This window comes from Cyprinodon variegatus, unplaced genomic scaffold, assembly GCF_000732505.1.
Source record: "Cyprinodon variegatus isolate N-32 unplaced genomic scaffold, C_variegatus-1.0 Scaffold129, whole genome shotgun sequence".
In the NCBI taxonomy this organism is placed as follows: Eukaryota; Metazoa; Chordata; class Actinopteri; order Cyprinodontiformes; family Cyprinodontidae; genus Cyprinodon; species Cyprinodon variegatus.
The window spans coordinates 690460-711949 of NW_015150582.1; the positions used below are offsets into that span (position 1 = coordinate 690460).

Sequence of the window (21490 nt, forward strand, 5' to 3'; positions counted from 1 at the left end):
AAAGAAAATACATAACGCGACACAATCGAAACTTGAGTATTTTAGTTCCAATCCAATGATTACCCTGTAAATAAATAAACCGGGACGCAGAGGTAAACAAAACAGGCGCTCCTGTAGTAGTTTCTGACGCAGGCGCATTAGCTGCTGCTTAGCCGCCGGTAGAGGTCAGAGAAAAAAATGTCGGTTGCTAGCTTCTCGTCCTTGAGCCGCTGTGGGGTCTTGGCTTTCCGGTCCCCTGCTGGACCGCTGGTAAGCTGTCAGCAGGCGGGTGAAACATATACTTTCACTCATTATTGTAGAAAAATAATCACTTATTTTACCTAATTGTTAACCAAAGTAGCGTAACACCTTCTACCTGCTAATGCTCCGGCTATATTGTTTAGATTAGCAGTTAGCAAGAGACTTTTGAGGAGATCTTGCTAACTGCTTTAAACATGTTGTATAGGCATGTTTTATACATCGATTTAAGTAAATTTACTTTCTATAAGAAAACCAAATAATCTCAAAAATCGCTGAAACTTAAATCTAACTTCTTTGTCCACGTCCTTAACCTGTTAGCTTACAATAATGCGAGCTATAGCCTTACAATCCATTATAAGCTAGCAGGCTAAATACCTGTATAAAGAAGCTTTTTTTTTATTGTCTTTTTATTAACAAATTTAAAATAAAATTCCAAAAAGTACAATTGAAAACAAAACCAATATAAACTTAAACAGTCAATTCGAAGAATCAAAAAGAAGAAAAAGAAAATAAAACAAGCAACACAAGGTTTTAGCTAAAGTATACTGCTATCAAAGCTGAAAACTTAAAGGCTTTATTCATTTTTTAGTAACTTAACTGAGGTATGAAAACTTTTAATATTCTGGAATGCTTAGAGATTTGGAGAAACTTTATAGAACCTGCACTTGTTAATAAAGAAGTCTCCAATAATTAAAATAATATTGCATAAAAATAAAAAATTTTTTGTCTTAAAAGTGAAAAGTGATGCCAAATTGACTTTAATGGTTTTCATATTCCAATTATCTATTGTCTTAATTCAGCTTTATACATAACTAAAAAAATGTCATTAATTCAATCCATATTATAATCATTCCAACAGACTCGTGTTTAATTGAATCAAATTTGTATTTAACTTCTAGTTATACTATCCATTAAATTGACTCATAGCGACAATTTGTTCAAAGCATTGGGGTATTCACTTTGTTGCTGTTCCTAATACTGAGTAAGCATGTGGCGACAGTGGAAAGAAACAATTTACCTTTTACCAAACAGAGGGTTCCAGCAGAATCCGGTTTATTGATGACATCAGTCTGCTGGGACTGACTACATATTTGAGAAAGCAAACATAGAAGCTCTGGTCCAGGGGTAAATGTATTGTTAAAGAAAATTACACACAGTTAATGTCAACACTGCTTTTTAGTGGCTTTGCTAGTGACACCAAATAAACTAGTAGAGATGAGATCTATGTCTAGGAGGATCCAAATAATACATGTTCAAATATATTTTTGTGTGGATTTTTTTTCTTCAAGAAAGACTACGTGTTGTGACTTTTTAAATGTATTTCTCTATTTATGTATTTCCAGGCAGTGCGGTATGCCCAGACGGCAGCAGCTCCAGCAGTTCAGCCTAGAATAAAGAAGTTCCAAGTATACAGATGGGATCCAGACACACCTGGAGACAAGCCTCGCATGCAGACCTATGAAATCGACCTCAACACGTAAATCCTTCATCCTTTTCCTCTGATCTAAGGAAACCTAGATGATAACAGCATGTGGGGGCTTCTGAGATCATTTAAAAAAAACAGATACATGTTTAAACACCAATAAATGTGATGTATTCTTAGTTTTTTTTTTAAATGTCTTAGAAAAGTAGAAGTAAACATTTTAAAGGGTGTCATTACATTTTTCTGACTTTTGAACATCAATTTGTGTATTTTTTACTGTCTCAGTCCTCTGCGTCAGAATTTGTCTGTTGCTTGTTTATAAAAGTGTTTTTCTTGCTCCTGAAATATATACCTTTATTTTTTTAAGAGCAGCGTGTCGTATAAACTACAGTTTTACTGATGAACAAAATCCTTAAACTCAATGAAAACGAGCTGACATGTCTTTATCCAGCTGCGGCCCAATGGTTCTCGATGCTCTCATCAAGATCAAAAACGAGATGGATTCCACTCTGACCTTCCGCCGCTCCTGTAGAGAAGGTAAAACATTCATTTCTTCTCTAGGTATTTTCCTTGCTGCATTTTGTTTCATGATTGCTTTAAACATCCATTGGGAAAAAATATTGTTTTATTATAAATCAGGTATTTGTGGATCCTGTGCAATGAACATAAACGGAGGAAACACACTTGCCTGCCTCAACAAGATTGACTCCAACCTCAGCAAGCCCACCAAGATCTACCCACTCCCCCACATGTATGTGGTCAAGGACCTGGTACCAGTAAGTAGAAATACTGTTTTTTTTTTTGTTTTTTTTTTTTTTGAACCCAGACAAGATGAACGGCTACAGTTGTCTTTTCTTCCTGGGTTTAGCTAGGTTAATATTTTTCTAGTGTTTTAAAGAAAACACTTAAAAGCAGTGGCTGCTTCATAATGTTAAGGGTTCTCAACCGATACACACTGTAAAAAGAAAAAAATACTTCCTTTTTTTTTAGCTGGAAAACTAGTTTTTTGTTTTGTAAACCTGAAAAACAAAGTGTTATATAAAGGGACAATATTTGCAGTCGGTTAAAAAAGAAAACAAGGTAGTTGTAATCTTTAATCTTTATCCAGTGAGTTACTAATTATTCCAAAAAGGTAAAAGTTCTGCAAACATTCACGTTTTTGCTGTAAAACTAACCAACTTTTGGAATTGCTTATTGAGTTAGACTCAATGATCTTTTAATGTTTATTTTTAACGATATTTTGACGCTAAAGATTTTGCAAATTTAGAATAACATTGTCTGTAAATAAAGCCGTATTTAATAATTTTTTAACTTTCAAGTTGACCTATAGTTGAGATACCAGTAATCAAAAAATTTGAAGAGGCCTACAGGTTAGTAAGTGGGGTTGTTTCATTACAACTTTTTCCTTTCCTATACGATACCAATATTGCATCTTTGAGAACGAAGCGATGCTGATATTGACCCGATATATTAGCACAAATCTTTATGCATATTTATTACTTATTTTGTACTGTAGAATATTAGAAAAAGGCTTGATTAAAAACAGAGGAACAAAGTCAACAACAAAAGACAAGAACAATTGGCCCATGTAATATTAACCAATTAGTTACAGGAGCAGAGAGTTTCTATCAGCATTAGTATATACGAGAATATAAATAGCGGCAGATGTACTCCGAAAGTTGTTTTTTGGCTAAATCGGACCAATATCTGATATTAATATTGGAACAATATTAATATCAGATCAGCACAGCATTTTCTACTTTCATCAATTGCATAGGTTGCAGGTTTAAAACTGACGTTTCTATTCCTGTAACAAAAAAGGATTTGGCAAAAATGTAGATGACAAATTTCCCCACCAAGAGACAAAAAGCTCTAAATAAAAAAAAAAAGATTTTTTTTTTTTTTTTTTTTGTTTTTTTAGTAAGAAATATAATATTAGTTAAATAATTACCTTTTTTAAGTCACCACTACTTTTACACAAGTTAGAAAATAATATGCATTTCAAGTTACAATGACATAAAATTCAAGTTTGATAAAGTTAAAAGGATAACAGAAATAATGAAATAAGTCCTGAACTTAAATATTTGTTGAAGTTTGTTGCCTTAAGATTTTGAGTTCTGCCAACTTTTCTTTTTTTTTTTTTTTTAGAGTGCAGTTTGTATAAATGAAATGAATTGGACCCAGGCTGCCAAAGTTCTATCAGTCATCAGATTGTTTCACTGAACCTTTCTGTTCCGTTTGCAGGACATGAGTAACTTCTATGCCCAGTACAAGTCCATCGAGCCGTACCTAAAGAAGAGGGACGAGTCGAAGGAGGGAAAGGAGCAGTACTTGCAGTCTATGGAGGACAGACAAAAACTGGTAAAGCATCACCTTCAGTTCAGGAAAGGATTTCCAGTACTGGTTCAACATTTCTGTTTGTGCTGCAGGACGGCTTGTATGAATGCATCCTGTGCGCCTGCTGCAGTACGAGCTGTCCGAGCTACTGGTGGAACGGAGACAAATACCTTGGGCCGGCAGTGCTCATGCAGGTATGTTTTTGAAGTTTTTTTTATTTATTTTTTTTTATCTTACACAGCTTATGAAAACACCTCGATTGCAAAACCTGTATGCGTTTTTATATCAGGCGTACCGTTGGATGATAGACTCGAGAGACGAGTTCACAGAGGAGCGTCTGTCCAAGCTGCAGGATCCTTTCTCCCTCTACCGCTGCCACACCATCATGAACTGCACCAAGACCTGCCCAAAAGTAAGCTGTTTCTGGATCACTGCATCACGTTTAGTTTTGATTTTAGGTGATTTAGCAAGGAACTGTTAAAAGTTCAAAAGGGTAATTGATAGATTATGGATTCCTCTTCTCAGTAAATCTGACGGTTATTTACTCTGTTTTCATCGGCAGGGCCTAAACCCAGGAAAAGCCATCGCTGAGATCAAGAAGATGATGGCCACATACAAGGAGAGGAAGGCCGCAGCAGTCTGATGTCTGCCATCCTTTTTTACAACTTGATTATTAAATTATTGATCATAAAGCGCTCTTTAAGGTCTGATAGGGGCCTGACCATCAGGGATCTCACATGCCGCTGCGTATTTCTGTACTAGAGAGGCGTGTGTGGCTGGAGGACTTGGTGTTACACAAACGCACAATTCCAGTATTAATGCTGGAGAGAGTGTTTAACTGAGTCCTAAAAGATGATTTTGTCTCCAACTCTACTCTGTGGATGTTTGTGTACATGCAAAATATTAAGCTTCACATTAAAGTGGGAGAACTGAGGCTTTTTCCTCCTTCAGTTTTTGGTTTTTGATATTGCACTTTAATGAAAGGCATACAGTACATATGACCCCTCCATGACAACAGCGCTCCTTGTTTTTGATAGACAATAAATCTTTTGTGTTGCAGCAACTTGGATCTTTAGTGTTTTGTCGTTTTTCTACTAAAACATTTTAAAAACCAAACATTAGTCAGTGCTGAGCTCTTAATACATTTCCAAACCAAATCTTTTCTTTTAGAAATGTGGCACTCCTCCTGCATGGAAAAAAAAAAAACAAATTTAAATGTTAAACGGTTTTCTGTATTTTTGTTCAGTAGTTTTTAATCAAGGAAATCTAAACCCGATTAAGTTAATTTTGTGTGAATCTACTGACTAAACAGGACAGGTTTCACTGTGAGAAAACGTTCTTTCTTTGCTTTCCATTTGATGCCAAAACAGGAGATGTAACAATACAAATAAACAAAAGAGAGAAAAAAATGACCTGATGATAATATTCAAAGAACAATGTAATTGATCTGATATTATGCCTTTGTAGGATAAGGATTAGTTGTTCAAATTCTAGGTGCTTCAGCACACTTTTAGTGCTTCTGAGAAAGTGTATTTAGAGAACAACAGTTTTGTTAAATGACTTTGCAACAAGTGTTTCTTGACCTGGTGTCTCCTAAAATGTATGAAAAAGGGGTAATAAAGGCTTGTAACCTGAATAAATATTACTTAATCCAAAAAGCATAAAGGTTAACCGTACCGCAACTTCTACCTTCCAACAGAAAAAAGTTTATACTGTCCTTTTTAACACTGCTGCAGATGAACACTTGGTTTGCCATCTTTGGTTTTGGCTAGAAAGTTTATTTTTACATATTGCTTCCACATGGGGGAGCTGCAGTCCTTTCAGGCCCCAACTTCTACCCCACAGTGGGGTCCTACTCTAACTTTAGGAACCTCTTTAATGGTGCCTTTTTGTTTTTCTGAATGTCCCCATTTCCAGGTTTTTCATGAGCAATCACTTTGGAAACAGGACCAGATGAAATTCCTGCACTTCTTAATCTTTGTGTCGAGCAGATGTACCAACCACAGCACATTTCCTAGTGCATATTATCAATTGTTTAGTCATGTATGCCATGTAGGTTGATGGATATTCACAATGCTGTAGCAGAGTTAAACTCTATCTTTGGGATCATGGATTTATCTTTACATCGTTTCTCTTGAAGCTCTGGCTCCACCAAATGTGTTTTTAATGAACTTCCAACATCGGCTTACCTTCCACTAAACCTTTTATTAATTTTCTTGCAGACCTGCTCTAAACAAATGACCAGCTTTTTCTGGGATGACACGACATAGTCTTATCTTCCCATCAGCCAGTAGTCTTCCCCCTTTTATTTTTTCTTATATGTTTGGGGCCATAAGTTTATGCTTTAAAGTCTTTGGATTCATTCTTATATTGGTCTTATTAAATAAAATTACTAATTTTACTAGGGTCACGTCCACTGGCCTGGCCTATAGGAGTTATAAGGGACAAAGAAAATTTGCCTTACCAAACTAAAACTCAAGGCAGCTCTCCCCTACAAAAATCACTTGTACAGTTTTACATGGCAGAAAATTAACAGCCCATTAGATGCTACAACAGCAACAGAGGTGTCTGGGGGATAAATGGCCCAGAGGCCCTGAAGTACAGCTTCACAGGCCTTAAATAGTATGCAGGTGATCCCTGAGACTCAAAAAGCAGCATCCATTCTTGGAGGCAGAGCATAAAACAGAGCAACGTGCAAAAAACAAAATGATCCATCTTTGGGATGTAACACTAGGCTTAAGCCATACCCACAAAATGTTAAAATACACTTGAATCAATATAAGTTGTTTAAGTTTTGAATTGAATTGCTCAATATCATTTTCTTTGATAAGACTTCTGTGGTTTCTACTTTTAAGGACGTTTTACTTCATCTCCACTTTGTTCTCAATGAAGACAATTTTCAATTCAATTCAGTTTATTTCTATAGCTCCAATTCACAACACATGTCATCTCAAGGCACTTTACAGTTCATCCGGATCATACAGTCAAATTGATTCAAAATTTTATATCTAAGTAAAACCAGTTGATTGAATCGACTCATTGACTCGGATGCAACCCCTCACACTAAGCATGTTTGTAGTGACAGTGGAGAGGAAAAACTCCCTTTTAACAGGAAGAAACCTCCAGTAAAACCAGGCACAGTGTGAGTGGCCATCTGCTGAGGCCGACTGGGGTTCAAGGAGACAGAAGCAGAGATACAAAAAGCAACTGTAAAAGGCGGCTCTGTCCAGGAAACATATAGCCAGGCAGACAAGCTCCAGGCAAACTCCTATGTCAGAGGATGAAGAGAGCACATCCAGCCAGTCACAGTCAGAGAAACAGGACTACACTGGAAAAACAGACCGACAGTCCCTATGTCCTCCAGAAGTCTAAGCCTATAGCAGCATAACTATGGAGATAGCTAACTATAAGCTTTATCAAAAAGGAAAGTTTAGGAAATTTCAATAAAAAAAAAAAAATTTAAAAAGTTCTTACATAAGAGGGAGGCATGGCTGAATTATCGCTAATTAGATTAGATTAGATTAGCTTTATTGATCTCACAGCGGAGAAAGCGGAGAAAGAAGGTGCAAACAAGGAGGAAAAGGTGCATTAGGAATAGAAATAAATAGAAATAAAATAAAAATAAATAGAAAAATAAAAATAAGAAATAAAAAAATACAAGGGAGTAACACAGAGATTTGAGGTGACATATGTACAATCAGGATGGCTTATATACAGGTGGATTGACTTTTACATTAAAGTCTAGTAGGTAAGGAACAACGGGGAGGTAGTGGTATGACTATTATATTCATATCTCTTTTCATTGTTATGCAGATGACACACAGTTGTACATAAAAATGGACTCCACTTCTCCCACAGTTCTGCCATCTGCTTTTCACTGCTGCCTGGGGGAGATAAAGACATGGATGGCTAAAAACTTTCTACAGCTCAACAGCAACAAAACAGAAGCCATTCTCATTGGCACCCCACACCAANTTGTAATGTCTCGTTTTAACTATGTATGCTGTTTTTATTGTACGGTTTTGTTTTAACTATGAATTTTGTAGCACTTTGAGATTTTGTTGAAATGTGGAGTGCAATACAAATAAAATGCATTATTATTATTATTATTATTATATATATTGCACAGTCAGCATATTGCACAAAATATTGCACAGTCAATAAAAAAACTCTAATATAGTTGCATAGTGGTTGTTACAGGAGTTATTGTGGTTATAGTGCAGTATTATAGAGTCTAGTGGCAGCAGGAATGAATAAGGAATCAATTTGAGCATTGGAAACCGGCAGTTGGTTTAGGTAAACGGCACTCTGCAGCCTTAATGGTGGAAGTTAAACGTTTTCTGTCCAGGATGTGTGAGGTCTGCAGAGAGATGTTTTCTGACCCTGGGCCTGCACAGGTCCTGGATGGAGGGAAGGTGAGCCTCAATGATCCATTCTCTACAATACTCCACAGTTAACTTTGGATACCTTTATGGTCCTTTAGTTTGTCAGGTTGTGTTCATTTTGTGTCCCTCATCAACTAATTTAAATTAGAATAAGTATCAGCCGTCTGGAAGTGGAGTGTGGACTTGGACTGAGGGGTGGGAGCTGCAGGAGGAGGAGGAGATTGCCTATGTGGGGTGGTACAATGTGGAGCTGCAGGATCCTCCTGCTTTCACAGGAGGCATCAGCACCGGCAGAGGTAGAAGATAAGTGAACCAGAGTTAGGTAAGAAAGCGGGGTTAAACCTGTTGAATGCATCTTGGTGTCTGCTTCTCTTTCATGATCAACTCTGATTAAACAAACTTGTCTAAAGGAGCTGATTTTAGACACATCACTGAGATATAAGATAATGAAGTGGAGAGTGCATGCAGATCATTTAACAAGCTTAAAACATTTGGTTAAGAGAGACTGAATCAGGTCATGCTTTATTTTGTATTTAATGCATTTTTAAAGTGGACATGTGGGTTGTGTTTTTACCACAGAGGAGAAGGAGGAGCCAGAGTAGTGGAGAAAAAACTAAAAAAAACTGCTCTCATGGGGGTCAGTGAGGGCACCGTGCAAACTGAATATGCTTGATGTTCATAATCATAAATGGGCTCTGAACACTAGATGCTCACTTAGCATCTTCTGTTGCTGTCCTCAGTTTGCAGAGGATGAAGGGTAGGGGGGGAATGGAGGTCTCTGTAGCTTGAAAGTGGAGGACGAAAGTGTAGGAAGGAGGGGGGTCTAATTGCTCCCAGATGTGGCTGAGAGAACATATGGTTTCTGATAGCCATCGTGTTGCAGGAGAATTACTGGGTTTGTGTTTCTGTGAGTTATTCTGGTGCACAAAGACAGATTTACTGCAACCTGGGGTTTTAGTCAGAGGGTGGGATGGAGAATAACTGCAGCTAAATGTGCAGACCTGCAGCCGAGGAGAACAAAACCAGACTTTCCACCAAGCAGTTTTTTGTTAGGAAATCAGGAGGAGAGTGTTTCATGTATGGAACAGAGTCTGGTTTATATTTCTGTACTCTTTCTAGGGAGCTGCTGGATTCCACACATGATCTGTTTTTTTCTTTTTTTTATTTTGTTGGAGGAAAGAAGAAAGTAAAGAGCAAGGGGGGGAGGGTTCGAGGAAATGACCAGTGAGTGTGACAGGGAAATGAAGGATGTAGAGACAGAGGAAGGAGGGAGGGAGGGATGGGAACAGCTCACAGTGAGATGGGGGGGGGGGTTCTGTTTCCTTTCTTGGAATGCAGCTTTGACACTCTGCTACAGCCAGGAAGAAAAGAGTAAAAAAAAAAAAGAAACATACTGTAAGTTTTTTCAGCGTCTGTTGCTTACGGTGGGTGTGAGGCCGGTGAGGGGAGGACGATGGTTGAAGGAGGGCACACAGAGGGGAGAGAGCAGCGGGGGGGCTGGAAAGGTGACAGAGGGCAGGGGAGAAGAAAGAGAAGAGAAAAGATTTCAGGGGACAGGAAGAAAACTTTCTTCTCCTCATGCTGTTTTGTTTCCTTCTTCTCCACAGTGTTGTAGTCAGTCTACCTCCCATAGTGACCATGAGAGTCCTCCTACTGATCTGCATGCCAGGTAACCACCTCAGGCAGACAGCACTCAGTCATTTCACATTTTATATGTATTTTGTTGATTTAAAAAATACAATGGTAAAACAAGCTGGTAATGATAAACAAATCTGCAGACTTTTCTTCCTGGATTTGCAGAAAGGTTTCCTGAGCGTAATTTATAGAAGACACTACAGAAGTATTTTTGTTACCCCTAATTTAAACCCTCATACAAAATTAAACATCCGAACAACACAAAATAGAGACAACAAGACTTACTCATAAAAAGGAATTAAAACCAAGTTATGTAAAACTATCATTGCCCCTCATGTTAAATGGGGATTTTAATTGCCTTAACCCACATCTCACCCAGGCCTGTTACTGTTGATAATCAAGAAATCATAGGGGCATGGCTGCTCTTTTTATCTGAAATCTTCCTCCTGGTGCATCAGAACAAGGTGCTTCACTCTAAAATGCCCGTCCTGCTGTGTATTAATCTAGGTGCATTTTGGCATGCAGCTGAGTGAATGTACTCAAAGTGACGACAAGTCCACATTTAAGAGGCTAAAAACTAACAAAAAGGTTTTAAAGTGATACACTAAACATTTAAAAACAACACAAATAAAACATCCTTTCTGCCATGAAGGGTAACACACCAAGCTATAGTTTCAGGTTAACTATTTATACAAATGGCCAGTTATTGAAACCTGTTTTCTATTTACTTTGCTTATATTTGTCTGAATTAAAATGATTTTGATGATTCAAAAAAAGTTACGTGTGACAGAAAATAAGAGATGAAAATAGAGGACAGTTTGTTTTTTCAGAGAGCCCTACAGTGATTTTCCTGACCATTGGAAATAGTTAACCCTTTATAGACCACAGTAAAATACATTGAAATTCAAAAGTCAAGAGTGGAGGATAGAACAAGACCTTATAACTTTTGTAACATAAAAAAAGGATTTTCATGGAAAAAAAATCAAAGTCAATATAATTACTAAAATCAGTCATTTCCTTTAAAATGGTTGAAAAAAAAAATCCCAATGGAGCTTCTATAGAAACTTCATTAAAATCATTAATTCTGATACTGAAATTTTTTTTTTCACTTTTTAACCTAGCTTTTTAAATATTTTACTTTGCTTAATACATTTTTGAAAAGTTTTTAACTTTTAATTTTAGTTCTTTTATTGTAACACATTGCACAAAATAGGCAATATTAGCTTACTAGTGTTTTAGTTTATTTTTTATGAAGCAGTTTCACTCACCTTTAATACATCGGTGGACCTTGAAAACCCTGAAGACCACATTTGACCTCATGATTCTGCCTTGTTTGCTACAGAGTGGGTTTATGTCAAAGTTAAGAAAAAAAGGTCAACTGGACAGTAAAGTGTTGTCAGTTTTAGTCCTGTTCCTACAGGATGGTGAAGCTGTCTCCGTATGTTTCCTGGTAGAGTCACTCTCCATGGGATCCCCAGTTTATTTCCAATCATGTCCCTGAACTGTCTCTTATTCAATAAGCTGTGTTGCTTGAAATGTAATCAATTATTGTTCAACTTGTTTAAAGTCTTCCACCTCATTTTGTGCATCATCAAAAAGTTAGAAACTGCCTAATTACAGGAGAGTGCACGCTGTAAACAAACGTCTAAAAAGGTAAATTACAAGGAGAACGAGTCCTTATATCTTTTGCCCAGCTTTCTTTTTTTTTTTTTCTATCTGTATGCAGCAGTTCTGCTTGCTCAGGCCCAGTACCAGGACCAGGACCAGGGCCAGGGTAGCTTCTTGGGTGAGTTCATTCAGAGAGTATTGACTTGCACATCTGTTCCTGATCCCTCGCTGCCCTCTGATGTCTCATTGAGCCTCCAGGGTTTCTCCTCCCTGTCACTGTTTACCACCCACAAAGCAGCTGTTTTCAGTTCACTCTTCATACATATAAAATGCAAACGTGCTGGAAATGAAGTCATAGAATACATCCTCACCACATGGTTGCTTTCATTTGCATTCATATCACGTTTCTTTTTGGGTTTCCTTCTCACAAAATGTTTCCCTCTCCTGATTCACAGAGTCCTATGATTATTATTCACCAGGTAAATTCCTCTCGATGTTCTTCAGTTTTTTGCTCATAAATGTCTTAGTATTAAAAGTAATTTGATTTAACTTTGTGGACCAGAACCTCAAAATAGGGACCCTTTTCCGGGATCCTCCTACCAGCAGCAGGTCCAAATCGAGCCTGCTGTCGTTCAGCAAAAGCTAGGTAAACCTGCAGGTTCCTCTGCCGTGAGGCTTTTCTGACTGTTTCTCTGGTGTAAAACCAGTTTTCTCTTTGGATTCCAGATCCGGTCTTTGAGACGGAGCCAACTGAGCCTGGACCTCTTGGTGAGAAAGCTTCAGAGCAGGAAGGACTGGCACCTGATTGCGACAGAAATAAAACAATTTTTATCTTTTCTGATCCTCAGACTGCAGAGAGGAGCAGTATCCCTGCACCAGACTCTACTCGGTGCACAAACCATGCAAGCAGTGTCTGAACAGCCTTTGCTTCTACAGGTACAGGATAGATGGCCCTCAGAAATATGAGGTCTATCCCACAGACACAGACATTACTGTGATCACACTAGAGTCAAAATGTAATGAAGCTTAATGTGACCTGACCAACTTTAACATTTTTGGGAAATCATAAAAACATTTACCTATATTAGCTGCAGTCTTCCTAAGCAGCTTGGAGAGATCAGACACACATAATGCATGAAAATCCACCCCTAACATTACATTTGTGTTTATTTATATTTATTCCTCAGAGTCCTTTCCCTCATCTTTTTGCTGCCAGTAAGGACTGAGGGTTCATGCTTTTATGATGTGCAGCTGTGCTCAAAATAACAGCAGTCCAGCATTACTAAACAGATTAGTCATTATTTTCTATAAACGCTATAGTTCCATGAAACAAATAGTTTACTTGTGTAGCAGAGTGATAGACGGCCAACAGAATAACACTGAAAGACGGTGAGGTCATTCAGTCTGTCAAAGCGCAGAAATAAACGGGCTGCTCAGCTAAAATGCTCTTAAAACGTTAAACTGGAAACCAAAAAAGAGACAGAAGAAAAGAGTAAAGATACCAGGAGCCAGCTCAAAGAGGGTCTACAGTTTCCTATAAGTGCTGTAAGCTTTGAGATGAAGCCAGGCTATAAGCATTAATCCCTAGCAACCCTGCAGGGACATAGATAATGGATTGTTAGACATTTGGTGGCCTAATGAAAACAATGCAACATTTTGTGCATCGCTGATTTTTCTGATGCGCAGATTGCTTAGCAAACAATCCCTAAGTGGTTTCAGGCCTGTTTACCACACATCGGATCTACTGAATACATTAACATACTTTGAGAGGTGATGTTGCTTTATGCCAAAATGGAAATAACATTAAAATAGGCATTTTAATAAGACAGCAACCTCAAACACACCAGGGAACATATTGCTTTCAAACCAGCAAGATTTACGTTGTGGGCCAGCCTGCCAAAACAAATCCAATAAAACTAAACATGTAGCCTGATCCCAAGGAAGGTGTTTCTGAAACAAATGCAGAGATTTAGAAGCAGATTTGTATTTTAAAAGTGCAGCATTCCCAAAGGATTTTATGTGGAAGTGGAGTAAAGCTTAGCTTTCCTCTGTTATTTAAACACAGCGCTGTTATTTTGAGTATAAGCGTTGATGTAAATCATAGACATCAACTTGCCTTGTTAATCTAGATTAAAAAAAAAACTGTTGATTAAAGGCTTTTTTTTGTAAACCATGTACTGTTTGTCAGTGTGTGCTGCTAGTTTCTCTTAATACATTCTGATTTCTCTCTTGTCTTTTTGTTCAGTTTGCGACGGGTTTATGTAATCAACAAGGAGATCTGCATGAGGACCGTGTGCGCACATGAGGAGCTACTCAGAGGTGGGCTTAGACCTGCATATTACACAACAGCAAACCCAAGATGCACAATAATGAGATACGAACACTTTCATAGTTTGGGCTGATATCAATGTCCAGTATGAAAGGTCTAGTGGAGGATGTTCTTTTTCCGGGTGGATCATCAAAATAAGTGGTCCTCGCGATTGTCAATCATTCTGGTCATATGTTTATGTAAGGATCGCCCCCATTTTCACTTACCGGTGGTGAGTCTGACATAGTGGAAAAATTGCAAATCTTCTTTTAGAAAGTAAGCATTGTATGGGAGATGCAAACAGTAACTTTTAAAGAGAGCGTGCATGAGGAGAAATGGGCTCGTGCATGAGGAGAAATGGGCTCGTGCATGCTATCATGTGCATTTAATAGGCGTTCCCTCTCGGGAGCGAGTACAGGGTTGTGCATGTGCATTTTCATTTTTAAAGTGGAGAGGGAGGGTCTTTTCAACAATTCGTGAAAATCCTCAACTATACCTTTAATATTGCTGATTCTCAATATATACCAATAATGTGTGCTATATAATTCCCAACACTTTAGTCCCTATGGAAAAGAAACCATAGTGCTGATCTTTGTTTCAGTTAAACACCCACAGTCCTGCATTGCATCATTGCCATTGTCACAAGACCAACCCCCCCACCACCCCTACCAACACATAAAGCGGCAAAATGTAAATAAATATCAGATGTTTAGTTTTACTTCTCAGACTGATACTGATATGTTTAGTGAAAACCAAACATCCTTGTCAGTGCTGATGTTTCATGCATCCATATTTACTTTAATGCTTTCTTACATGGTCCCTGCCAAATAATCAAAATAAATAGATGAAGATCACAGTCCTACCTGGATACAGAGTCACACAGGACAAACAGCCAGGAAAAGATTAATAACCTTACAGTTATGTTTTTGGACTATGGGTACCAGGAAACAACCATACCATCCATACACTGGGAGAACAATCGATCTCTTTGCATGGGGATATTTTTTATTAATTCATTCAGCAAATTTTTTTTTAATAAAAAAGAATAAAAAATATTATCAAGCCAATGTAGCTACAGTTAAAAAATAAGAACATAATAATCTAATATATTAGCAGCTTCTTTATAGTGGAAGTAAAAGACGGTTGCTATCAGAGGGTAAACTGTGTGTCTTTTTCTAGCGGATCTGTGTCGTGATCAGTTCTCTCGCTGCGGTGTGATGGCGCTTAGCGGTCAGTGTGCATCGATTGGAGGAAGCTGTGGCAAAAGCTGCGGAGGCTGCTGATCTGGATCAGGAATGCTGCCTGCTGGGATACTGACTCTCCTCATTCATCCGGATGACTCCATCCTTTTGTGCGAAAAGCACTTTTAATATTTTTGTTTTTCTTTTTGTTTTTTTTATAGAGGTCTGTCCAGTAGGTCCTGTTTTTACCATAAGGGATCATCAATAACACTGACGATTATCTGAGTCACTGGTGCTATAACTTTTAGAGGTGCACATAAAACCATGAAAATCCCTTTAATTCTTATTTTTTCTGTTTTTATGTTGTGCCATAATAATCCCATTTTTTTTTTTGTTTGTTGAAATATTCTTGTACTTTTGTTGAAAAGCAGTCATCATTAAGATGATCAGAGCTCTGATAGCATACAGGACTCATAAGCGGGCAGCGGCTGAGCCTCTCAGCTGAAGATCAGGAGGCATGTGGAGAAACATGAGCTCAGCATCACAACAGCAATCAGTGGTTTAAAGGGGCATCCCACCACCACCTCTGTACTACTGCTTGGTTAAAGTGTCACTATAAAGACTGAAAAATAAATGTTTATACTACAGATGCTCAGTGTGTGCTTTGATTTCAACCTCTGCTTATAAATCTGTGTTAAAAGAAACAGCAGTGGGTTTAGAGCCACTGCTAGTGTTATGAATAAGCAAACTGAACATAGTATCCTTTGCACGAGGTGAAATGGCGTTGCCTCTCAGGAGCGGGTACAGGGTTGTGCATGTGCATTTTTTTTAAAGTGGAGACGGCGATTCTTTTCAAAAATTCATGAAAATCCTCCAGAATACCTTTAATATAGAAACTTTAAAGCAACATCTGTAGACATTAGCATTCAATTTAAACCCCGAGGACAAGCAATGGAAAACTAACCTGCAGCATATCCATAAATAAGTAGAAAAATTAGTTTAGTTGGCGACAAAATCTCTGAGGTCTTTAACGTCCTTAACGTTAAAGACCTCAGCTTTAAATTGTTGCCATGACGAGGATAAATATGTGAGGCAGCCATTTTGTATCTTGAGCTACGGGCTATCAATCTCAGACTTTGTCTCTTCCAACTCCCAACTTTTGCAGACCTATATTTTACAACTTTGCAGCATTCAAGAGACCTTTTTTTAATTGTAATTCTTTAAAAAAATGTTTAATAGATTTTGTACCAGTTTTACCGTTATAACATAGTGACAAAAAAAAAACAACAACAACTAGTATTTACAAAGGGGGTACATGTTAGCAACATTTCAAGAACCACTGATTTAAGGTTTCATTTATACATTTTGCTTAAGCATAAAACTATACTCTATAAAAAAGTATCTCTGCCAACTCTGACCTATCTAACACGTGTGCATGTTGAGGAGAGAATTATATTGGCAGATGGTGACTGATGGGAACTGAAGCCAGATTGCATCATTATTTCTCTGACACTGAATTCTACTTCATATGAAAGTTTAATCATAGATTGACTTTATCAGATCTATTTAAGCTAGTTCATAAAGCAACCTCAATAAAATAATCAAAGTCTGCACATTTTTAAATGTGTCCTCACAATTACATTTCTCTACCCAGCAATGAAAGGAGTGAGTCGTACCACAGAGCAATAAATAAATGTAACAAAGCGTGAGGTTCACCTACGCTGCATTTAAACACCACCAAACCTCCTGTGCATATGGTGTTCGATGGATGATTTAACATTGCTGGACACTTTGGAAACAGGAAATTAGGAGGGAAAGTATATATTTAACCAACTCTTCATCTTACTAACTAACTCCTTATTTCTTCCTGGGTTAAACAGGGCCCTTTAGCTGTGGTTGCAATGGTGACCATTAAATGACATCGTGCAGCTGGCTCACTTGACTATGGTGTTTTTGATGGACCTTTTATGGTCGAATGTGAGCAAGAAGTGGGCCGAACATTAGGTTGACCCTTGGATAATAACTGAGACACAGCTGCAATTCTTTTAGGATAATTGCTCAATTTTTGTGCATGCACAGGGTTTTATATTTTTTTAATAATACGCTATTATACTGTAAGGTGTTTGATGTACGTATTTGTAAGTATGGATCTCTCATGCACACAGCATGATACAGCCAACGCAGAGGGCATAGTGTGTTCAGGGTAATATGTAGTGTAAGCTTTCTCCTTTAACAACACCTTTCTTCTCACTTTTCTCAAATAAAGGCAAAATTTATGTCGTGCACAACAAAGAGTTGCCCTGTAAACATATTCCTCCAGCTGAGCCGTTCATTTATGCAGCTCCTCCACAGTCACCACATGGCTGCTTCCCCTGCCTAGCAAGTCAACACATATTTTCTCTCATAAATCTGAGTCTCATGTTTATTTCCAGCACAAATGTGACTGCTGCGGTTTGTCTTCAGCCTCTCACCATCGATACATAGAGAAGCTGTATTTGTATAATTTATACTCATTTAAACAAGATCTAATGTAACAAAAAAAAAAACAGTGTTTCAGTTATAAAATCTAGTCTATCTAACATTAGATGATTAGTTCAATCTGTCTCCTAGAGATAAAACAGTGCAGTTAGTTTAATGGTGCTTCCATGTCCATATTTTCTGTTCTTTAATAGTCGTAAATAACCTTCAACATTTTTCTCTCTTCTTTGTGAGTGCATCATTTCTGTAATGATTTTAGTTTTTCTTGTAAAAAAGCATAAAGTTTAAGACGGCATCCAGCCAGGACATGTCACAGATGTTTAACAAGTAGTTAGTGGTTTGCTGGTGGCTTTAAGGCAACGCTTGTTTGTGTTTGTGCTTCATTTGTTTGTTAGTTACAGTTTTAAACATCATTCAAGCACTTCAGAAATAACTGTTGAACAAAAGGTTGTGTTTAGAGTTAGAGTAAGGATTGACTGGAGTTTAGATTCATCTTCTTCTAGCTGTGTCTCAGTTCGTCAGTAATGACGGAGGGAGAGAGGGCTGCCGTCTCTTTATCTCCTGCTGCAGCTGCTCCTTTAGAGTGGACACCTGGCAAGAGGACAACAGGAGAAAGCTTTTTAGATCTGTATGTGAATAACTGATGAATGTAATCTGCAATCCAGCCATCGTCCATCTGGATAAAAACTTACTAACTGTTACACCCTTTAAACAAGACTAGAAAACAAGACTAGAAAGCAGGACTGAGATTTCTTGAAAATTAAAAGGTAGACAACAACAAAACAAAATAACCAAACTTCATTTTAAAAATAAAATTCCCTTCAGCATACATACATCCATTTTTTTCCTCCAAATTCCAGGTTAAGTAAATCTACACTTATATAGATTCTCAGTATATGATGATGCAAACTGATGAAGGTTTAAGTAAAAGCCTTAGAAAATAACAATTTCCCTTTGATATATCCAACATCAACAAATCCCTATTTTTCAATACCTGCCTTTATTGAATAATATTATAATTGATTGTATTTCTGTTAGCGTGTTCGGATCATGTGAGCTTCTCCTAGATTCTGGATTTGAAGAAATTAGTCTGGAAACAGCAGGACTGTATCAGATTGTTTTCTAAACAGGAACACTGAAGGGTGTTCGAACAGTTTTGACATGATCATCACAAAGATCAGCTGAGTTAAGAAGTTGGTTTAGCACTTTGGGCATCTGCCATCTTTGCTTTTAAGCTGTTTTTGCAACGAAAAAAGTAGCACTGTCTGAAGCAGCTGCTGTTTGACATTTCTCTGATAACTTGTCACTGAAAATCCCCAAAAAGGATTTTGAAAAAGCATAAATAAATCAGCTGCTGTTCTTTAACCCCTGAAAGGGTCTAGTCTGCCATTTAAAACCACTATAATGGTGGACTGCAGCCTTATTTAGTTAGCATGAGGCTGCACGTTGGGAGTTGGGGTGTTTTAATCGTTTTTAACTCAATGTTTTTTCAAGATTTCATTGGAGAATTTTACCTTTAGTTATCCAAACGGTGTTTTAATGCTGTGGCTGACCAACACCCTGAGAGAAACCCTAATCAAACTACCTGTTCTTCCAGCCCTTTGACCCGATGGCGGTGAGCCCGCTCCCTGGTGCCCAGCGTTCGCTCCACGTCCCGGAGGCTGCTCCTCATCCTCTCGGCCTCTCGTTGAACCTCGTCACGCTGCTGGACCAAACTCTCACACAGACTGTGGGAGTGCTCCATCTCAGCCAGCTGGGTCTGTTCAGGAAAAACACACAAAAAGTTAATACTGACCTCTGTACAGCACACAACGTCACACTGTAGGTAAGGAGGAAGAGCATTCATGGCTGTTACTTTCATTGGGATGATATAATGCGTAGCTTTGCTCTCATCTCTACTAATTGTTTGTCTAATTGATATCTATTGATAATCAACTTTTACTTTATGAAGCATGAGCAAATATATCATTGATTTTTATTTTTACTGTTGGGGATCCTTGTTGCATTAAGGTTAGAGACTTATTTCTTTATGCAACAAGGGAGGCAAAACTTTTCCTTTCCCTGAACAGAGACATTTTCTTCCCCTCATGGAAGAAACAAAGCTGCAATACTAATTGGTAAAACTGTCTTTACGAGGGTTTCTTTCCCTGCATTTTTTTCCCCACAAACATTTCTGCTGACTGGGAAAAGTTTGCCTAAATAAGGAAATGTCTGAGATGTTAAACCTCCTTGAAATAAACAACAGATTCTAAATTCCTCTAAATCCCGCTTAACTTGTTTGTGGCCTTTCTGTGCTGCATTTAAAACAATGTTAATATGACCTAAAAAATGATAAGAATTAAACAACGTTTCCAGAAAACTATAAATCTTTTTCTGCACACTGCAGAGAAAGAAAGTCAAATACTGATCTCGGATGCCTGCTTTCTTCTTTTTAACAACAAGCTGTAAGTTTCCTTTACACAAGGATAATTATGCTCCACCCAAGCTTAATAAATAAAACATTTTAATTTCCCTATTGAACTCCTGTTTGTCTTTTCTCTTATTTTATAAGATTAGAGAAATCCAATCCCAACTACGCAGCAGTTTTGTAGATGTTTATTCTCCTTGTAGGGATGGTTTGATGAGGAATCTGTTCATGCATACTCATCCTCACCTGCAGCATCAGGATCTGCTGCTGTGCTTCCTGGAGTTCCTGCTCTGCTGTGTTTAGGGAGCGATCCAGACGGCTCTTCTCTGCAGAAAGCCTCATGCTGCCCTCCTCGGACATCAGCTTTTGGCGTTCAACCTGATGTCATTAGTGTCTCATTTTCAGTTTTTGGGGCAAGAAACAGAACATTTACAGATTCATGAAGGAAATACGTCTACACTCGCCTTATCCAGTGTGTTCCTTAGTGCATTCTTGTCTTTCTCCAGCCTGACCGCCTGCCTCTCGGCATCCTTCTTTTCTGTCTCCAACAAGGCCACCGCTCTCTGCAGTGCACGCAGCCGCTCTTCTACGACGGCCCGCTCTGTCTGTGCCAGCTGGGCACTCCGCTGTGCTTCCACCAGACTGGCCGAGCGCTGACGCAGAGCCTGAGAGAGGAAAAGAGACTCTTACTTCCTCTGAAGAAATGCTGGGTGTCATTTAAATGGGCTGTAGTCTGCCTGACCTCCTGACTGCTGCTGAGCTCCACCTCCAGCTCTTCTCGCCGCAGTTCGCTCTGGCTCAGCTCACTCTGCAGGTTCTGCACACTATCAGTGAGGGCAGCCATGTTCCTCTTTCCTTCAGCCAAAGCTGCCCGTACTTCATCCAGTCGTTCCTATACAAAACAACCATTAAATTACTTTCTTTTTTTTATTCACAGACTTTCCATTTTTTGATCTAATCCACAAACCTGTAGAAGCCTTTTGTCCTGCTCAGCCGAACTGAGCGTCTTCTGCAGGGCGAGCAGGCGGCTCTGCGTGCTGCTGTGGGAGTCTGTCACCTCCTGGAGCGTCTGGCTGAGGGACGTGGCCTTCTCCTTAAGAACAGATTCCCCTTCCTGAGCTTTTAGAACAGCCTGGCTCAGCCTGTCCACCTCCCTCTGCAGCTGGGAAACACGAGCTTCCCCATCTGCAACCTGCAATGGGTGGAAAATTGTGTTTCGTTGAGGCCAATCGATGCAATCATGCAATCAGTCTTTGCTCATTAATTTATGATTTTTTTTAAATCCATATATCAGCTGCAATATCAATTTAAAATGAATAGAAATGTTGTGAACAGAGGTGTAGCTGCTTGTGTGCTCCATAGAAACATCATGAATTTAGCCTTGTTGGTATCAAGATCCTGAAGCAGATAAACCTATAAGGACATAAACCTATAAAGACAAATTGATTTGAGCACTTTTAAATTGACCGCTGGCTTGAAGTTATACAT

At 38.4% G+C, this 21490-nt stretch overlaps 3 protein-coding genes across 7 annotated transcripts in view; 2 read left to right on the forward strand and 1 right to left on the reverse strand.

Annotated features, from left to right (window-relative positions):
- Positions 1 to 151: 151 nt before the first annotated feature.
- Positions 152 to 5069, forward strand: LOC107085616 (succinate dehydrogenase [ubiquinone] iron-sulfur subunit, mitochondrial). Its single transcript, XM_015376060.1, has 8 exons — positions 152 to 249; positions 1584 to 1717; positions 2115 to 2200; positions 2303 to 2439; positions 3908 to 4024; positions 4093 to 4194; positions 4290 to 4412; positions 4563 to 5069. The coding sequence occupies exons 1-8, from the start codon at positions 178 to 180 to the stop codon at positions 4641 to 4643; spliced, it is 852 nt and encodes a 283-aa protein (XP_015231546.1). The 5' UTR covers positions 152 to 177; the 3' UTR covers positions 4644 to 5069.
- A 3543-nt stretch (positions 5070 to 8612) lies between these two features.
- On the forward strand, positions 8613 to 15735 carry mfap2 (microfibrillar associated protein 2). Of its 2 annotated transcripts, none has more exons than XM_015376085.1 (9): positions 8613 to 8707; positions 9993 to 10054; positions 11750 to 11806; positions 12084 to 12107; positions 12191 to 12274; positions 12355 to 12396; positions 12477 to 12564; positions 13874 to 13947; positions 15116 to 15509. In XM_015376085.1, the coding sequence occupies exons 2-9, from the start codon at positions 10024 to 10026 to the stop codon at positions 15217 to 15219; spliced, it is 504 nt and encodes a 167-aa protein (XP_015231571.1). In that variant the 5' UTR covers positions 8613 to 8707; positions 9993 to 10023; the 3' UTR covers positions 15220 to 15509. The 2 variants fall into 2 exon arrangements, with proteins under 2 accessions (XP_015231571.1, XP_015231570.1); XM_015376084.1 differs by having other exon boundaries at positions 8647 to 8707; positions 11747 to 11806; positions 15116 to 15735.
- crocc (ciliary rootlet coiled-coil, rootletin) overlaps positions 15464 to 21490 on the reverse strand; it is a 30478-nt gene continuing 24451 nt past the window's right edge. For all 4 annotated transcript variants that reach the window (XM_015376083.1, XM_015376082.1, XM_015376081.1 and 1 more), the window contains exons 32-37: positions 20970 to 21194; positions 20745 to 20894; positions 20467 to 20667; positions 20249 to 20380; positions 19181 to 19354; positions 15464 to 18186 (exon numbers count right to left, since the gene is read on the reverse strand). In XM_015376083.1, coding sequence (XP_015231569.1) covers positions 18106 to 18186; positions 19181 to 19354; positions 20249 to 20380; positions 20467 to 20667; positions 20745 to 20894; positions 20970 to 21194 — 963 coding nt within the window. In that variant the 3' untranslated portion in view covers positions 15464 to 18105. The remainder of the gene's footprint in view (positions 18187 to 19180; positions 19355 to 20248; positions 20381 to 20466; positions 20668 to 20744; positions 20895 to 20969; positions 21195 to 21490) is intronic.